Source organism: Vanessa cardui, chromosome 22 (assembly GCF_905220365.1).
Source record: "Vanessa cardui chromosome 22, ilVanCard2.1, whole genome shotgun sequence".
In the NCBI taxonomy this organism is placed as follows: domain Eukaryota; kingdom Metazoa; phylum Arthropoda; class Insecta; order Lepidoptera; family Nymphalidae; genus Vanessa; species Vanessa cardui.
Genome location: NC_061144.1, coordinates 8,325,863 through 8,346,528, shown reverse-complemented (window position 1 = coordinate 8,346,528; position 20,666 = coordinate 8,325,863). Strand labels below are relative to the sequence as shown.

The window sequence follows — 20,666 nt, the reverse complement described above, 5'->3', positions numbered from 1 at the left end:
GACCTGGATAACGGTTATTTTATTCTATGTGGATTTAGATTTGCTGTATTTCACGGAATAAAATTGTCCCATACAATGCCGCGGAGAACAGCTAGAGTTACAACACATTTATTTAAGTACATATGACTTGAGCTGATTGTAACCGTAATCATACCTCTTCTCTCAATCACTAATTATGAATGAATACGATTTAATTGAGCGGAGATGGCTCAGTGGTTTGAACACGTGCATCTTAATCGATGATTTCGGGTTCAAACCCAGGCAAGCATCACTATATATATGTGCTTAATTTGTGTTTATAATTCATCTCGTGCTCGTGTTTATAATTTATATGTGCATTCCACCAACCCGCATTGAAACAGCGTGGTGGAATATGTTCTAAACACTCTCCCTAATGGGAGAGCCTTAAAGAGCCCAGCAGTGGGAAATTTACATGCTGTTTTACTTTACTTTTTTTTACGAGTCAATTAAAAACGAACTTTTCTTTACTTATTACTTGGTGGCAGGGCTTTGTGTCATTTCGTCTGGCTAGGTCCACGCACTCATTATGATGAGATGATATATTCTACCACCAAAAATCAACACATGGTATTATTTTACTAATACTGGTATTTTTACAACTCGTACAACATTGATAGGTCCTAAACAGACGTTTATCTATTGATTTTAAACTAAGTAGGTATTGAAGTTCAAATAATTCATTTAAAAATATCTAGATAGTAGAAAACGAAATATGATATCTTTAAATAGTTTTAAATTATTTTTCATCGATCGAATATATTCGAATCGAAGTAACTCATTATAAGTAAAGTAATGTAGTTAATACATTATTTATTGATTATTTGTTACCAAATTGTGGTCCTAAATCCTTCCTTAATCTTTTTCTTCATCGTTTACTCAGGGTAGCTATCGCGTCATTATTATTTTGTAGAAGATGTCAGACAAACACTGATGGTTATTGGTCAAATCAAAGAAGTGGGTTTATAGCTACTGACTGTTAGTTACTGCCTGTTAGTACAGTCCAGTTCTCTAGTCATAATATTACTCACTGACAACCTATTGAATAAAATCCAATATCCTGTTAAACCCGAACCAATATTACAACAAATAGCGTAATTCCATTTACTGATAACGAGGCCTCGCCTTGAAACCGCAGGAAATTCCCTCGTGACCAACCGCCTGCTGAATACTTAAAATCGAATTTCTTAGTATACATCACACGTTTATACCACTTTGCGATCTACCAATACTATTTACATATAAACTCGTATATTTGATTAATGTTTTCTAAATTATTAATCTACAACAACAATAGCAACAACAGCCTTTAAATTTCCCACTGCTGGGCTAAGGCCTCGTCTCCCTTTGAGGAGAAGGTTTGGAGCATCAGGGCGCTGATCCAATGCGTATTGGTGGAATATACATGTGGCATAATTTCCATAAAATAAGACATATGCAAGATTCCTCACGATGTGTTTCCTTCACCACCGAGCACGAGATGAATTATAAACGTAAATTAAACACATGAATATTTACTGGTGCTTTCTTGGGTTTGAACTCTCAATCAACGGTTAAGATGCACGCGTTCTAACCACTGGGCCATCTTGCGTCATTCATCTAATTAAGATTATTTCCTTATCAGATATTCTACCAACAAACAGCAATAAATAATAAGCTTACAAAAAAAATTGGCAACTCTTTTCTTTGTCGCACCGCCAAAAAGTGGAACTCTTTACCAGCTCCTCTTATAACCTGGCTGCCTTCAAACGAGGTGTGAAGATGCATGACGAGGGTGACTAGTGCAGCTCATTCTTGCTGTGCTTACTAGTCGTCTTCGCGTTTGGACTCCATTTCCACTTACCATCAAGTGGAGTGGAGTCATATGCCTATCCGGATAATATAAAAAAAAATACTATCGGTGTGCCCGTTTGAACAATAAGTGAGCCAATGAAACTGCAGGTACAAGGGAGCCCAACATGTTAGTTCTCAAGGTTAGAGGAGCATTGGAGTGTGTCTACCTCTGTAGGTGATGGATGAGGAAATGGGCTACCTACATAAAAGAAAGCCACAGCGTACATTCTCAGCGGGGAACAACTGCGCAGGACATAAATTATGGTTATGCTTATCCATAATTTTTGTGCCTTAATCCTTATTCTCTTTATATATTTTTTTATTGAGTGTTGTATATATAATCCTTGATAATTCATTAGTGAAGTAATCACGGCGTCTGATAGCGTTAATGTTTGCTTTGACGATTTCCACTTATGTCAAATGTTTGCATTAGCCATACGGGTACTGTGTATTGTTTGTCATCGCCAAAGGATATCCGTTAAAGGTAATGGTTTTAATTTTTACGTGTTACAAATTATACGAATTATTTATGCATGTTACCTCCTTTTCTTTTCTATCTAATAAATCTTCTATTCTAATAAATCCGAGTATTTATAATTCACTGTTTATCAAATCTGGTTTTAAGCACTACTGTTAAGGTTTCTTTTTTTAGAAAAAAAGAAAACTTTTATTTGGGACAAGATGACAATTAGGTACAAAATAAAAAGTAAAAAAAATAACTTTAGTACTAATAACTCATCATTTAGACAAAATAAAAGAAATAAAATGAACAATAAATTTTACATTAATTAAAATCATTGAAACAGAATACTTGCAACGAAACGCTTTACAAACTTTTACTCTGAATTAATGAAACTACATATATTATATCATCATCCTCCTGCCCTTATCCCAATTTATATGGGGTCGGCGCAGGATCTCTTCTCCTTCCATACTTCTCTGTCAGACGTCATCTCTCAAGTAACATTCTTTCTAACCATATCGTCTTTCACACAATCCATCCATCGTTTCCTTGGTCGTCGTCTACCTCTATATCCATCCACGTCCATGATCAAGGCCTTCCTCACAAAATGTTCCTCATTCCTCCGCATTACATGCCCACACCATGATAGCCGCCTTCCACATTTAAATAAAATTCTGCCATACATTAATAGACTGTTGGTTTAATGGATAAACTACTATATAGTATAGTATTTATCTAGTAGTGTGACATTAACGGCTTTTTAATAAATCAAATGACATAACGTCAGAATGACAAGGGACAAATCCTTATTTGTGAAATGAAATGAAAATATACATCTATCCTTTTCCTTCCTATTAAAAATATCGCTGTGGATAGGGATAGATATACTAAAAAAAAATGATGATACTTATGAAATATTTTGCTGAATTTCCTGTCATTTCATGTGACACAGACCGCCGCCCTAAGCTAACCACACCTTTATAAAAGGAAAACGTAAAGTCATAGCATAGGGTCAAGAAAATAAAATATGCTTTCATAAGAACAGCGAAGAAGCCATATTTACAAGATTTATGTGTATATATGTTTTATTTTATGTCTTGTGGACAGACTCTAATACTGATGCAATGTAAATACTTCCATATTTGGAAGGAATATTATTTACATCTATGTTTCAATAAATTATATATTGTAGTTAGTCGTTCTAAAATGATGAAAGACAAAATAATATAAACATTTAATTCACAACTAGCTGTGCCCGCGACTTTGTACGCCTTGTAGCCTAAGTTACTCCCTATTATATCAGTTATCTGCCAGTGAAATTCCCGTCAAAATCGGTCCAGACGTTCCAGATATTAGCCGGAACAAACACAGACAGACAGACAAAAATTGTAAAAAAATGATATTTTGGTATATGTACCGAGTAATGATAAATATGCATTGAGTAAACAAGGGTTATTTTAATATGTATTAAAAAACAGACACTTCAATTTTGTTATATGTATAGATTAAAGTAAATAAAATGTTAATATTATTTAAAAATCGAATAAGGTTAGCTTTCAAAGGACGACATCAAACTCTAGATAACACATATCTTGTGGCAATATATTAGGGGCTATTTTCTTTGGGACATGGACGTATCCCCAGAGCAGAGACATTACATCAATACAAACAATGGCGCCGATTTAAACTAGATTCAAAAAAGATAATCAGTACGTATCTATATAGTACATACTTTCATTATCTTGGATTCTTTAGTTTCTAGAAACTTTAAATTTTAAAAGTTAAAGTTCTACTTTATAGCTTTATCTGATAAGAAAGGAGTTTGGTGTAAAAATACATACTCCTTGAAGAATTTTAATTTAGTAAGTTCAAGTCAAAACTTAGTGAAAAGCTCAAAACGAATAACGAAAAAGTACTGGATAAAGCTCGCGGTAAAAGTTTTTATTTATAGTCAACAAAAGCTCGGACCTTCGGCAGTCTCACGTCGCTCATAAAATAGTTATGGTAGCATCAAAGTTTGATTACTTAATATGTTATGGTCAAAAGCCTATCTTGATATAACCAGCCAGAACGTAAAATCAAATTAACTAAGTGACTATATAAGGGAATTAGCATCTCAACAACAAGTAATCACACGTAAGATTATTTACGATTTTTTTTCCTATTCTACCGATTACGGTTATATATATAAGCATAAGCCAAAATGATCCAATAGTTAAACCGCGTGCATCTCAACCGTTGATTGCGAGTTCGAACTCAGGCAAGCACCACTGAATATTCATGTCTTCAAAATTCATCTCATACTCGGCGGTAAAGGAAAATATCGTGAGGAAACCTGCATTTGTCTAATTTCATAGAAATTCTGCCACATGTGTATTCGACCAACCCGCATTGGAACAGCGTGTAAAGAAGGCCCAGCCTAGCAGTGGGAAATTTACAGGCTGTATTGTTGTTGGTATATAAATGATTCCTTGATTTATTTCATGGACGATGAAAAATCGTACATTTTTTATTTAATGAAATCGGTATACATTTTCATAAAGTGTCTGATTCATTTATTTGATATTATTATCGTAATAAAATGTATTTCTGTTTTGGTTTCGATCATAAAAGGCTTCATTATTCGTTCAGCTTGATTTCTCCTTTATAATTAACCAATTTGCATTAATATTTGGTGCTTTATTCAAGGTCGTCTAGGTGGGTAATGCCCGCTAACAGCAGTTATCAGTATTATCATATTCCTCCTTCCTAATAAAATTCCGCAGATATTTTTAACTCTGTCGTTTTGTAAATGCAAATCGTTTGTAAAAATACATTGGTAAAAAAGGCGTATTACTCGATACAAGATTTTGTAGATGATAAAAAAGCGTGGAATTAATACCTGTTGACTTCCACGCAGGATATATTAATTTAAATAATTGTATTAACTAACATGACTTTGTATTTTTTAAATGTTGAAAAAGAGTAACTACTGAGTTTCTTGCCTGTTCTTCTCGGTAGAATCTACTTTCCGAACCGGTGGTAGCTTCACTTAATTGTCAATTGACGATTCAAAAGTGCTTGTAAACGCCCACTTGAATAAAGTTTATTTTGATTTTGATCATAAACGGCTTAATTACTAGCTCAGCTTGATTTCTCCCTTATAATTAACCAATTTAGCATTAATATTTGGTGGTTGGACTTTATGCAAGGCTATCTAGGTGGATAATGCATAACATCAGTTATCAGTATTATCGTATTCCTCCTTCCTAAGAAGAAGATTCGCTTCTCCTTAAAAGGGAGAGGAGGCTTTATCCCAGCCAGAAATAAACAGACTGTTGTTTTGTATAAACATCGTTAAATTCAATGCCTTAGTTTGTACTCGTATTCCTCGATTCACATGTTCCAACAACCTTGTGAATGTGGCTTGGATCATTATTTATTCTACCGCCAATTTGCAACGCTTTGTATGCTGTTATCACTATGGAGGGTAAATTTCTTTGAGCAAGCGTGTACAAGGAATAGTTGAAATGTTCAGTGTGTAGCTTCTTGTCAGATCGGCTTCTTCATCACTTGTATTAAAATATGTAATAAATACTACTAGCTTTGCTCTTTCGCCTTAGCCTAGGTGTCTCCTTATAATATTAGCTTTTTGCCATCAAAATTTGTGCAGCTGTTCCGAAGATTAGCCGAAGCAAACAGACAGGCAGATAGACAACATTTGAAAAATATGTTTGGGTACATGTTCCGTGTAAATATGCATTTAAGAGATATGTTATTTACATAATATATATTTTATGAAAAACATTCTAGCTTTGCGCTTTAACAAAAACCACAAACAATAAATTGTGAGAAAGTCATGAGTAGCAAGAATATTCTTGTATTGCGATACCATCACTGTGGTCTAAAGAATATACATATTGTATGTATATACATACATATATAAGGTTTCGGTGTATGTCTTTGTTAAAATTAATATTTTAAACAATTAAAAATGATTCTTTAATAAAAAAAATGTTATTACAACTTGGTTGGTATTTCCGATCAATAAATGTTTAAATAATTAGATGTTAATTTGACTAAATCTGCGATAACCAATCAGAAGTGTTCACCAATGACAGCGACTTCTTTGACATAGTCTAAACCAGAAATCAACGAGAGGCACTTTGGTTTGAGCATTGAACGAGGATACAACTCATAAAGTGTTATAATATACTACAATTAACAAAAGTTATTACCTTGTTAAATTCCCTCCGATCCCTTTATGTATCTTGATGAAAATAACTGTTTGTCTCGGACTAGTTCGGTATTTGTCAGGGATTAAGTTGGTCTTAACAAATGTCTTCCAAACAATTCACGTCCAAACTTCTCAGTTCCGTAACGTTTGTAGACTACTTTGTGTTTTGTTTTCTTGGTTATCTTCAATACTGTCTGTGATATTATTTACCAATGTTTCCTTGTAAAAAATATACTACATACTGTTATATAATATTAGCAAAGACCCTATTTAGGAATTACCATTTCATTTTTGCTCCTTCACTTAAGCTTAAAGCTCGTGCTACGATTTGGGAAGACAATAGTTTAAGCCATGATCGAATCTGTGACCCTTTACATCGCAAGTCGCCATTGTGACCATTCTACTATTGACGATTAAAACATGGAGAACATTATGAATATTTAATTAGTTAAGGTTTAATAGATATCACTTGGTGGTCAATTATATATTATATAGTATTGTTGTGTTCCGGTTTAAAGTTCGCCATTGAAACTAAAGGCACAAGGGACATAATAACTCAGTTTCTAAAGTTGTTGGCCCATTGCAGGTGTAAGAAACATTTTCTTCATGTCAATTCAAAATATCTGTGTATTATATTCTGATAAACGACGAAAGTGTATTTGTTTCTGTTGTTTTGTTATAACAACAAATATTCTTCAATGAGATCAACTCACATTCAAGGAGATCTAACCAATATTAAAAAATTTAAATGACTATCGGTCGTATGAATTTATACATTCTACAAAAGAAGAATTGGCAAGAAAGTCAGTAGGTACGTAGCTACTTTTTTCCTCTGATAAGTCTTTTAACAGTCCAATAAAAGTATATTTTCATTTAATTTATTCAGCGTAGGTAATAAATAAATCTGAGGAGTTCTTTTTTAAATATTAATAATATTTCTTGGTTATTGAATGGCGTTCTCAAGAGGCTCTTACATCGAGTTTACAGATTATTAAAAAATAAAAGCGTAATAATGAAATTCACCAATTTAGAAAAACCTAGGGCCTAAGCTACTTAATATTGTTATTCATTTACAACGAAATATGTATAAATTATGATTTAACGTAATATAAACCCAGATGGATAATTTTACTCCATAATTACAATAATATTTTGTCATTGTCATTTCGACAATAGTGTCGAAACAATAGTGTTTCGTAAATCAACCAAAATATAGTTTTACTCGTTACAGTACATATATTTTGTATGCATGTAGTAAAATCAACAAACATGCACTAAAAAGTATAAATTATAATGAAAAACCATTATTATTTAATAATTATTTGTTTACCAGTATAAATATAAAAGCTCAAAACAGGATGGGTGTATGTAGTTTTACCCGTAATATTAGAACCTAAATGCACTAAATGCCGTCTTATTATCGTAAATTAGTGTAAGCTTATTAGTAAGGTTTATAGTTGGCAAGTGTTTGCTGCTGTTAGTGGAGTGAAAACATAAAACGGAATTGCAATTTGTGATTTAGAACCAAGTAAATTATGGTCCGCAACACCAATTATAAAATTATTTAAAACATAACGACAACAACAACAATAGCCTGTAAATTTCCCAGTGCTGGGCTAAGGCCACTTCTCCTGTTTGAGGAAAAGGCTTGGAACATATTCCACCACGCTGTTATAATGCGGGTAGGTGGAATACACATGTGGCAGAATTTCTATGAACTTGACGATGTTTTCCTTCACCGCCGAGAACGAGATGAATTATCAACACAAATGAAGCACATGAATATTCAGTGGTGCTTGCCTGGGTTTGAACCCAATCATCGGTACATGGCAGCCTACAGCGCTGTAGATGGATTCGTTGGCCTGGTTGATGCGGAGGGGCGAAAAGACGCATTCCCTAGGTTCTTGATACAAACAGGAGACCCAGTGGTAGTAGTGGCCAGATGCACAAGAGTAATGCTAGACGACAGGATACTCGTGATGGCAAAGTCCGTCTCAGAAGGTCCGGGCGTCGACGCACCTCTCGTGGGTTGGGAGCTGCCACAGACATCGTGGATAAACGGGGTACCAGGATGCGGAAAGACGACTCACATTGTCAGGAATTTTGATGAGGATAACGAAGTGGTAATCACCTCAACAATCGAAGCCACCAAAGATCTGAAAGAACAACTTACACGCCGATTTGGCGAAAAAGCTAAATCAAGGGTATGAACTATGGCATCCGTGCTAGTAAACGGGTTCAACGAGAGCACAAAGTGCAACCGACTGACGATCGACGAAGCCCTCATGAACCACTTCGGAGCCATAGTAATGGCGGCACATCTGTCTGGAGCTAGTGAGGTGGTCCTTATCGGAGATATCAACCAGTGGCCTTCTATCGACAAAGAAAATCTGTTCGAAATGAGGTACTGCCGGCCAAGCCTGACAACAAACATCACCCGCGAGTTATCCTGTACGCACCGAAACCCTCTGGACGTCGCATACGCCATTAGTGAGGTCTACCGTACCATCTACTCTGCAAGCCCTATAATCCACTCCCTCAAAATGAAGAGATTCACTGACGCCAACACACCATCCGACCAAACCGAAACCCTATATCTGGTCCATACGCAGGAGGAAAAGAAACTCCTGATGAACCAGGGATATGGAAAAGGAGAAGGATCAGGCGTCATGACCATCCACGAATCTCAGGGACAGACCTACGGCGACGTTATCATAGTCCAGTCGAAAAATGTGAGGCTCCGTATTCACGAAAGTGTTCCTCACGCAGTTGTGGCAATTACTAGACACACTAACACCTGTGTCTACTACACGGACGATGGTGACGACGCTATCGGCAGATTCATTGGCCGAGCGGCGGGTGCTTCAGAAAGGACCATCCTAGAGCACAGCCTCAAGACGTCTATACATAAACGCGACATCAGAGTCGCCGAGGCCGTGCTCTCTCTGATCAAACGCGGACCAGGACCCGCTGGATTGTAGTAATTCGAACACATATACTGCTATATATTATTTATATATTTTTATTATAGTTTATATGTTATTTATTATACATTAGTATATATTATTTAATAATAAATAAAAAAAAAAATCAGTGTGGGCCACGTCTCCCAAGAAGACGACAAAAATGATTTCCAGCGAAGATCTGCTGATGTTTAGTATAAATATAAAACGCCAAAATGTAATTGAATGTAAAATGTAAAAAAAGGCACGGGCATCTGCGAGCCTGTGGATGTTGTATTTAAAATAAAAAAAAAAATCATCGGTTAAGATGCACGCGTTCTAACCACTGGGCCATCTCTTCTCCATAACAATAATCTGAACATTAAAAAACAGTGAACACTTAGTAACATAATATAATGTTATGATAATTTGAATGTTATCTATGCTGACGCTGACGAAAATGTTACAAAAATGTTATTATATTTTAATTAAAATAACAACACATTTAATTATATGACAACACTTGCTCCATTTTCTGATTTAATTGTATATAATATGTTCAATAACGTTTTATAACTGCGGTATGAAAGCACGTTCAGAAAACCATCACAATGATTCCTGCATGTGTAATTTCTGTGTCAAACACATCTATATAAAATATACGAAGACCACACGTATTTTTTTTCTCACAAGTTTTTTGTAATACATTTTGTAATATCACTTAAAATATCGACGTATGTATTTATAACCGTATAATGGTGCATTATTGTACATACATGTTGCGACACATAAATGCAATCATTAATCTCGTCATAATACGTCAAATACCACACGGTCAGAATGAGTCTAGGCGCTGGACCACAGACTTAAAAGTTTAACACTCCGAGACGCTAATGCTATAATCTTGACATGATAACCGGTAACTTATTCATTGGCCTGATCTAGGGGTTGTACCAAAGACCTTAGAATCTGCAGCCTTATAATCTAAAGCAACGAGGTTGTCAAATATCAATAATAAAAACCTGTGAATATATTGATATATCCCTGAAAAAAATATTCTAAGGTACTTACCGCTTCTTTATCTTCCTGTGACTTGGGATATAGCGTCACGTTGAGGACAATTTCTCCCAAATCCTGGACAGGTTTGTTTGGATCTCGCAAACATAGCACCAGGTCTTGAGACCGTCCCAGCTCCAAGGCTGTGAGGTCGAGGTGGCAGGAGCCCATGAAGTCATCTTGCAAGCCCCAGTCATAATCGAAAACCTGTAATAACACTACCATTATTCTTAATTGTATTAAACTTCGTATATTCGAATTAATAGTTTTCAATTTCATATTTATATTCAAATGAGAAAAAAAGGTAAGAATAGAGGTAAAGATAGAATATCGATTATTTACAATTGCAAATTGTAAATAATCGATATTCCAATAAAACTGGCTATAACGGATTTGAATCGCGTGTATTAATTATTTTTAACATCCCGACGTTTCGAGCACTTTACAGCGTTCGTGGTCACGGGTAGACTAAGGTGACATTTGTCTATTTGAAGAACAAAGGAAATATTATTTACAACTACCGCCAACGATTTCTCAATTGGTATCTTGAGTAACGTTCAAATCCGTTATAGCTAGTTTTATTTTAATGTGTAATCGCGAAAATTTAAGACAACATTAATCGATATTCCATCCACGAATTCTAATTTTCTATTAACGCGATGGCAGCAAAGCCTAATAGTCGTATCCTTGAATTTGTTCGCATGGCTCAAAACCATATTGAGAATACACTCAATAGAAGGACATGTTCAGACAAATTATTGGTTCATTTTCAGTGCGTATAATGTACCCATGTAAATTGTACATTTTCTAATTGAGAGCAAAATCTACCATTGTCAAGCAAACATTTTACTATTGCGCGAAAACTTGCATCATAATTTTCATCAATTTTGCATTTTATAGAAGAACATGTTCAGACAAATTCTTGGTCTATTTTCATTGAGTATAATGTACCCATATTAATTGTACATTTTCTAATTGAGAGCAAAATCTACCATTGTCAAGCAAACATTTTACTATTGAGGGAAATCTTGTATTATAATTTTAATTTTCTTTTTGTGTCAACATGGCACAGATCATTTCGCTACATTAGGTTTAAATTTTTTGCAAAAGTGACGTTTCGAAATTAACCCAAAAAATATGTTTTATCTCTAACACGCGTAGAACGTGACACTGCATACTTGTCACTTTTATTTGATATTAAACTACGTCATAGTGTCACAAACAAGAATTAAGTTAAAAAAAAAAAACATTTTAATAAATCGGAGCTTAACAAATAGGTCATAGGTGACTGGCCCTAACGTGCTGTTTTGATGCTTGTATCTTTCAATATTACACATTTTATAACATTAGTAAATTCTTAGGTTTTCCTGCCGTTTTTGGAGAAAATGATTAGAGGTTAACACACTGCCCTTATCCGTGTCAGTGGAACAATTGGTAGATTATCATCTGCCTTATGCGGGTTTCATGATTTACTTTATCACTGAGCAAAAGATAATTTATAAGTTTTGCACATCAACATTAAGAGTTGAACTCAGGATCATTGAGTAAGATATGTCTTCTAAAATAATATTTAAGCTAACTGTTATTAACATCATACGGGCTTTGACTTTTATCAGAATCTATATACATATATTAAAATTGGAGTGTCTGTTTGTGATATTAAAATAGCCCCATTTTACTCAATGCATATGTATGTATACACTGTATATATGTATAATCTCTGGAACGGCAGGACCGATTTTGACGGGACTTTCAATGGAAGATAACTGATATAATATGGAGTAACAAAGGCTACAATTTTTTTTTTAATTCAAACGCATACAAGGTCGCGGTCACAGCTAGTATTATAATAAGTGTCGCAAATCACTTTCTGGTCTTCTCTATCGTCAGCAGCCTCGATTTTGTTCTCACAGTTCACGAATTACAATAACAAATTAATGCAAAGTCGTCTTGCTATCAAATAGCTTTAGCAAACATCTTTATACAATGAAAACTTAAGGAATAAGTTGACTCGATAAGGAAACTTGAATTCACAAGTTCATAGTAATAATCATAGTATTATTTCTTACCGAATTTTGCTTTGGGGTAACGTTATCTATACTATTATTATAAATGTGAATGTAACTCTGTTTGTCTGTCGCTCTTTCACGACCAAACCAATGAACGGAATCTGATGAAATTTTGTGTGCAGCAAACTTGAACTTCAAGGATGGACTACGTTTTTGCCTGACTTGTTTTCATATTACCAAAAAGAGATGTCTGGTCTATTTATAATCTTGGAGTTCGAGATTACCTTGGGGTTGCTTTTAATGCAGTAGGTATACTAACACTTGCTTCACAATATGTTTACAGCAATATTATGTATATTCACCAAAGATATTTTCGAAAGAAATGATGACAATCATTGTATAGATACGAAAAGGAAAGGTAAACTACCTAAAATAACTTTAATACAACCTTTACAGGGCACGATATTAGTTTCGGTAATAAGGTTAAAAAAAACATATTTATTAAATTTAATAATATTAAAAAAATTAAAGCTCATGCCAAGAATACATTGATAAGGCATATTATTCGTAAAGCGTGGACATAGTACTTATTGATTTCTGTGCAAAATATATAAAATGTATTGGATTTTACTAAATCTGTACTCAAATTAGTGGAAAATAGTTTCCTAACAGTTCTTCTAGAATCTATTTTGTTAGTCGGTGGTAGCTTTACATTTGTGTTTTCATGAGCATATTAAATAAAAAAATATTTTGTGTTTTTTTTATTTTGGGCTCAGTATTCCCTCCTTTCTCCTATTAGAGGAGAAAGCTTGAAGATTATTAAGAGCTACTCCATTGGGAGTTCGTGCATATAAATCCGATAAAATTGCATCCGACACATAGATTTCCTTACAATAATTTCCTTCATCGCCAAGAAAAAATTGAATTACAAACATAAAAGGAGTTTGCTCCACATAATCTGAAATTCAATTTTTCTATCAACTGAAACTCGGTTCCGCATAGTAATTGAAAATGAGGAAAACGACATGAAAGAAATATGTACAAGATTAATTCTCCCTATATTATTTTTATTCAATACATCACAATACAATCTTATGTATACAAATATAACAATTTCATTATGATTCTGAGTTTCCTTAATTGTTTGTAAACCAATAAATCTGTGGTTTGTGTTGTTTCTGTTTGGTTAACCCGATCATTTATTGATTTAATTTGAGTGAGACGTATAAAGTATTATAGTTGTATACATTTCATGTGCTTGAGATATAGGGTTGTGGAACCGTCGCATACTGGCATATTGAGAGCGGAACACACTGGCATATCAAAGCGTACAGTAAAACAATTTTTCGAAATATTATATAATATATATATATTTTTTCTTTTTATTTTATTACAATTTATGTTACTGGTTGTATATAAATTTCGAAAAAGAAAAATTCTAAGCATTTTTGTTTTAGTTTGTTGAACACAGCTTAAAATCAGGACTGTCCCGATGAATAGGACAGGACGCTCCCACTCAATACGGAACGTATGGTCACGTTAGTTTCGGTACGATATTTGTGGTAATATTTTGGGATAATTTGAACCTCGAGGGAGTAATTATTTAGATTAAATAGCTTCTGTATATTTGCTAACTCAATATAACCTATATAACATGAAGCAATATTAACATAAATCAATGTGCATATACTTTTACGTAGCAATTAGAAGATATGTTTTGCTTTGACGCATTAAAAAATTACTGAATCATCCGAATTAAAAACAGGTCCTATTATAAGACTATTCACACAGAATAGTCTTACCAAATTAAAAAAAAAGAATGATTAGCTTGACTCAACGTGTGGTATGTATTATTAATAGTCCAGCTTATGCAGTACAGAATGTCAGAAACAAGCTTTTATTTAAGCTATGTAATGATATGAATAACATATTATAATACTGTTTATGAAAAATTTCAGATCTTACGTTTTGTTGACTCTAAAATTTGGTTTCAAGATTTACCATAAATATTAACAGGTTAGGTAACTAAATGTTTTTTCATTCATACTAATTGTCTAATTATTGATTACACTGTTTTTATTGGTAATGGTATGGAAAATTAGATCAATACAATAAGTTTTCGTAAAGGTGTAGTTATCCTAACTATCCTAATTATAGAGATATGAACCAGAAAAACATTTAGTAACAGTATTTTGTTTGTTTGTTACTACTTAACTAGTCAACAAAAAGGAAAAAAGGTTCAATTACACTTTAATATTATAAATATGAAATTTAAAAAAGTGGCTATTTCTAAAATAAATAGAAATTATATAAATCTGATATATTTTTTTAACATACGGGTCGGGCAAATGGTCTACAGATTGTCAGTGGTTACCAGCGCCCATAAACATTGGCGATGTAAAAAATATTAACATATTTTCCTTACACTAACAACAAGGAGCGCTTAGATATATTTATGTGTCTTGTGCCTTGTAGTTACACTGGCTCACTCACCCTTCACACTGATGAAAATATGCGATGAGTGGGTGGTATCAACCCAGACTGGCTTGCACACAGTATCGTTTCAAAATCAATGATTGTATTAATTAGTTTGCTCAATTGAAAGACAATGGTTTCGCTAATTTGAAATCGAATCAAAGGAACGAGACACAATGATTTAATATATATGTTTCTCTTTCTTTTGTTACGACTGTTTCATCTCATTACGAGAGTTAACAAAAGAACTGTAGGGAATTAATCAACCTTATCGAATAAAAATCCTCGAAGGAAATGACACAAATAAGATAATTTAATTAAGTCATCTTCTCTATTGTGCGTTAATTGGAGACTCTATATCAATTATAATACAGCCGAGATTGCTCAATGGTAACAACAACAACAACAGCCTATAAATTTCCCACTACTGGGTTAAGGCCACCACGCTGTTCCAATGTGGGTTGGTGGAATACACATGTGGCAGAATTTCGATGAAATTAGGCACATGCAGGTTTCCTCAAGATGTTTTCCATCACCGCCGAACACGAGATGAATTATGAACACAAATGAAGCACAAGAATATTCACCAGTGCTTGCCTGGGTTTGAACCTGCAATCATCGGTTAAGATGCACGCATTCTAACCACTGGGCTATCTCGGCACAATGGTAAGAATTTTAAAATTGGAATTTTAAACGAACATCATTGGTTATTATATTGAAACTAGCACCAGTAAATTTGTATGAGTTATTTTTGGGTTTATAATTACTGACAGTGAAGTAAAACATTGTAAGAGAACCTGCCTTTTTTTGGATGAAATAAATCACACGTGTATCCACTTGCCAGCATTGAAGCGGTGGGGTAGAATGACCTCTTAACCTTCTCTTCTAGCTGTGAGGAGTCCTTAGCTCAACAATAGGTCATTTCTGAGATGTTACGTTACTAAATAGTACATATAAACATATAAATATATGTTACTAGTTGTCGCCCGCGACTACGCTCGCGTTTTTGATCTTGATTATCATATGTTAGGCAAAAAGTCTATGTCCTTTCAAAGTGTTCAAGTTTACAATAAAACAATAACAGCCTGTAAATTCCCACAGCTGGGCTAAAGGCCTCTTCTCCCTTTGAGGAGGTTTGGAACATATTCCACCACGCTGTTCCAATGCGCGTTGGTGGAATATACATGTGGCAGAATTTCGGTTTTCCTTCACCGCCGAGCACGAGATGAATTATAAAGACAAATTAAGCACATGAATCAGCGGTGCTTGCCTGGCTTTGAACGCGTTCTAACCACTGGGCCATCTCGAGTCAAATTCAAGTTTGCTTCACACAAAATTTCATCAAATTTGGTTCATTGGCTTGGTCGTGAAAGACAGACAGAGTAACTTTCATATTTATAATATTAGTATAGTACAGATAATGGCTGTTTAATATAACTATGTAGTTTTCTACGAAATCAGAAATCAAAATATTCTTTATTCATTTAGGCTTTTAGAAGGAATTCGGATCGAAATTTTAGAAAAATATATTAAATTAAGCTAAATGAAGTTCGGAATTTAAATTCTACCCAGAAAATCAGAAAGATAATCAGTAGTTACGCCACGAAATCAACAAGTACTAGCACGCTTTTTGTCATTTATATTATCTTGTATTTAATTATCTGCCTTTTTTATTAATGTATTATTTGTTATATACGATATACTTTATACAGAATATAATAAGGAGTTATCTCACCTTCAGTTGCACTGGCTGAAAAGGATCTTCAATGGGCACCGTGAAACATTCATCCCACACCGGATTCAAGTCTCGATACACTATTCTTGATTTATGCAGTAGTCTGCCCGCAGCCTTAAACTTCACGTATGGATCACTTGTGCCTGACAACAATCCTGGTTTTGGGACCCCACAAAACGCGTAATTAGAAAAAAGTAAGAAGCGAAAATAATATAACGAACGAACAAAGCTTACTTCATCTATAGGACAGGGGTTAGTCTACTTTACCAGTTTATTTTATTTTATCTGTTCTTTTGTATTTTGAAAAAAGAATATTTCAATACATAGAATATTAATTATTATTTAATTTTGAAAATGGAACGAATTCTTAGCGATCACTATGACTGATGATTGATAACTAAAAATAATATTCTAAATATAAATATTGAAAAGCTAACAATGTATTGCCAATTTTTTTTTAAATTTTATAATCTTATTTAGACTACTAAATTACTCTACAGTGCCAAAAAAAATTATAGTTATCTACAGGAGAATTACTCAAAGCAAAAGCGCTAAATAAATGCAATAAAAATATAAAATGTGCGAAATAAAATAAATACATTATATATAATACAGATTGATGTGTTCGTGTTCATATAAAAGCTATAAAATTATTGTGTTGTAATAAAACCTCCTTGCCTTATAAGTAATGGTTGGCTGGTATAATTTTATGTCTGTAATTTTTTAAATTAATTTTATGATATTGTTACAATTTATGATAATTCTATTAGGCGAAAATTTGAATAGGTATTTCAAATATGTTTTTTTTTTAATATGAATGGTTATCATGAACGGAAATCAAACCCACTCCATCTAAAATATCAACGTATAGATAAGTTGTAATCAAAGCGTCTGAACATTTTTAAAACATAAATCTGTGATGATCAAATATTTTACTTTACGTTATATAATTACCTAATAACTTAGTATAGTTTTAAAAATGATGACAAACACGAATGTATACAATAATTTAACTTTAAATACTGTCTCTTAGTTTATAATTCAACAGATAATAAAACTAATTAACGAATCCTATAATAGATAATGTAATACGTTTTGTATTTTAATGAAAACTCGTTTCTACGACAACATATCACCGAAAATCCGAAACTAAATTTTGAAAGTTCGCAGTGGAACAGTTTTTTTTATTACTTTAGTTCGAAGTCTTATAGTGATACTCTTAATTTTTATGATGTGAATTATTTATTAAAAAAATACTTCGTATATGTACTATATAAAATAATATAGAATGAATTACTGACATAAATTTAAGGACTTCTTTTCTTCTATTCGTAATTTATTTTTGTACAAATTATTTTGTTTTTAGATCATTGTTTTTCTCTCCTTCTATCTTTAGTTATTTAAAATGTGGAAGTAGAAGACCACGCATGCTATATCCATACCGCTTTATATTTCTTACTTTATCGATAAGGAAATCTTTATTTATTGTTTAATTTATTTTTTGTATGTCTATAGAAAAAACCTATTGGCAACATTTTTAGTAGTAAGTATAGTACGACACAACTTGGATGTAGCATCGGCAAAATTCGTCAAATCGATCACATCCGAATTAAGAACGCTATCCCAAATTATCAATATTTATTTCTTATGTGAATATGATCTTTACACAAACGTAATAACTTGTAATATCATATGACCTCATATATTCGTTTGACACGTCTCTGATGCGAAAATCTATAACGGCGAACAGCGTCGAATGGCGCGATAGGGAGTCATTTCTATTGGTTGTGTAAATCGGCAGTAATCGGTTTTATTGAATTTGCCGATGCTACATCTAAGTTATGTCGTACTATACACGCACACTAGAACAATATCGTGATGTTGACGACGTAGCTGTCACGCACACAAATAAAGTCGTTTGTTTTAGTTCTTTTGCAGTGCAGACATTATTTTTAGATATATAAATAATAAAATATTTATGAATTAGTTTCGAAATGTGTTATATTGCTCAGTTTTATGCCTTACTTGTGTCTTTTTGCTCTCGTGCGAGTGTAGCTTCGGCCTACGTGAGTGTCGTGTCATGTGTGATAAATAATAAATAACTTACCGTTCTTGTCCATCGCTATTAAATTTTGACCTCTTTTTAAATGTATCCTAAGTTGAAAGAAGGCATATTGTCGTAAGTGCTGTTCCCTTAGCTTTTGTCCTTCGTCTGGTTCCTGAGAAAAAAAAGATTATTTTAATGACAGAAGTTTCACGGTTATCTAAATAGGTTTTGCTTTTGCTGGCAGTATAACTTTTTAGAATAAAAAAAGGTTTTTTTTTGTTTGAAAGAAGTTCTTACACGCGGTTTGCAATAGAGTGAAACTGGGAAAAATCGTTACGTAAGGAAAAGGCGTTATACCTTCCATAGAGTCTTTTACTCTTTTTCTGTCTCTTTCTGTTCTACACTTTTTAACTTATATTATTTTACCTTAACTATTTTTGATATTGCTGTGCTTAACATGAGACTTTCAGAAACAAATCAGTCCATTATTTTTTCTCAAATGTGTTAATTTATTTAGCACTTGACATTTTCATATACATATAATATATCACGAATGCAACTTCAGTTCAGTCTGTTCTCACCACACACCAAGTCATCTCGACACCCTATTTGCAAAACAAAATACGATTACATAAGTAGTCGGTACCTTGTAATATTGTGTTCTGGTTAAAAGTATGAGTGAGCTAGTGTAACTACAGCATAAAGACATAACATACTGGTTCTCAAAGTTTAGGGCGAGATGATGAGGGGACGAATGAGCGCCATTATCTATGGACGGTGGTAATCACTTATCTACATTATCTTATTACAAGTTCATTTGTTGTTATCTCTTTTCGAGAGAGCTATATTTTCCGCAGTGAGAAGTTATCTGAGAGTTATTTATACAATTCCTCGTAAATTAAATAATTAGGGGAAGGAAAAGTCGTTCGTTCGAAGTTAAAATGTTTTGGTAACGGTTACAAATTCAATAAAGTAAATAGTATTTATTTTGTATCCCGCCCGAGCGTGAAACGGTTTCTTCTCTATCCAATAATTAAAGTAAGTAAAGTAAATATATTTAGTTGGTGGTATGGCTTTGTGCAAGCACGTCTGGGTAGGTACCATCCACTCATGAGTTATTCTACCGCCAAATAACAGAACTCAGTATTTTTGTTTTCTGGTTTGAAGGGTAAGTGACATAAAATTTAGTTCCTAACGTTGGTGGTACATTGACGATGTAAGGAATAGTTAATATTTCTTACAGCGTCATTGTCTATGGGTGATGGTGACCACATACCATCAGGTGGCCCATATGCTCGTTCGCCAACCTATGCCATAAAAAAAAGTTGTAACTCGCTACTAGATGGCGCTGTTTTACATTAACATATATCTCGTTTAACCGATCGCCAATACTATAGATATTCAAGCACAAAGTCGGTCAGGGTGCCAATTCTACTAACAAATTGTCACTTTATCGCAATCGAATCGATACGTTATCGTTGCTGTCCAGCCGCTTTCCTATTCAACTAACACAACAGTTCACCAGCTGCGGTTTGGTCGAAATTGGATCGTAAATGTATTAAAACCGTTAGGCTAATTCTACATATAAATATTAGTAGAATTGCCCTCAGGTTTTTTTGATGATAGAATAATAATTAACGTCATCATTGCATGCCATTTTCAGATTTGGAATCGTACGTCATCGACAAATTAAAAAAAAACGATTACTACCGATTTATACAACCAATAGAAATAGCTCCCTATCGCGCCATTCGACGATATTCGTCGCTATAAATTCTCGCGTCAGTTCAACCCGAGAAAGCAAGTGCATGTAAATCAATCTGTCAAATTGACAAATATATTAGGTCATATGGTATTACAAGTTATTACGTT

At 33.6% G+C, this 20,666-nt stretch overlaps 1 protein-coding gene across 5 annotated transcripts in view; it reads right to left on the bottom strand.

The window, feature by feature from the left end:
- The window catches only part of LOC124539375 (multiple C2 and transmembrane domain-containing protein), a 69,989-nt gene that overhangs the window by 40,085 nt on the left and 9,238 nt on the right, over nucleotides 1-20,666 (bottom strand). For 3 of the 5 annotated variants that reach the window (XR_006967023.1, XM_047116746.1, XM_047116751.1), the window contains exons 3-5: nucleotides 18,855-18,966; nucleotides 16,748-16,902; nucleotides 10,544-10,735 (exon numbers count right to left, since the gene is read on the bottom strand). Coding sequence is in view for 4 of the 5 variants with exons in the window: in XM_047116746.1 (XP_046972702.1) it covers nucleotides 10,544-10,735; nucleotides 16,748-16,902; nucleotides 18,855-18,966 (459 nt within the window). In the remaining variant the exon portion in view is untranslated. The remainder of the gene's footprint in view (nucleotides 1-10,543; nucleotides 10,736-16,747; nucleotides 16,903-18,854; nucleotides 18,967-20,666) is intronic. The other 2 variants (XM_047116747.1, XM_047116752.1) reach the window with 1 other exon arrangement.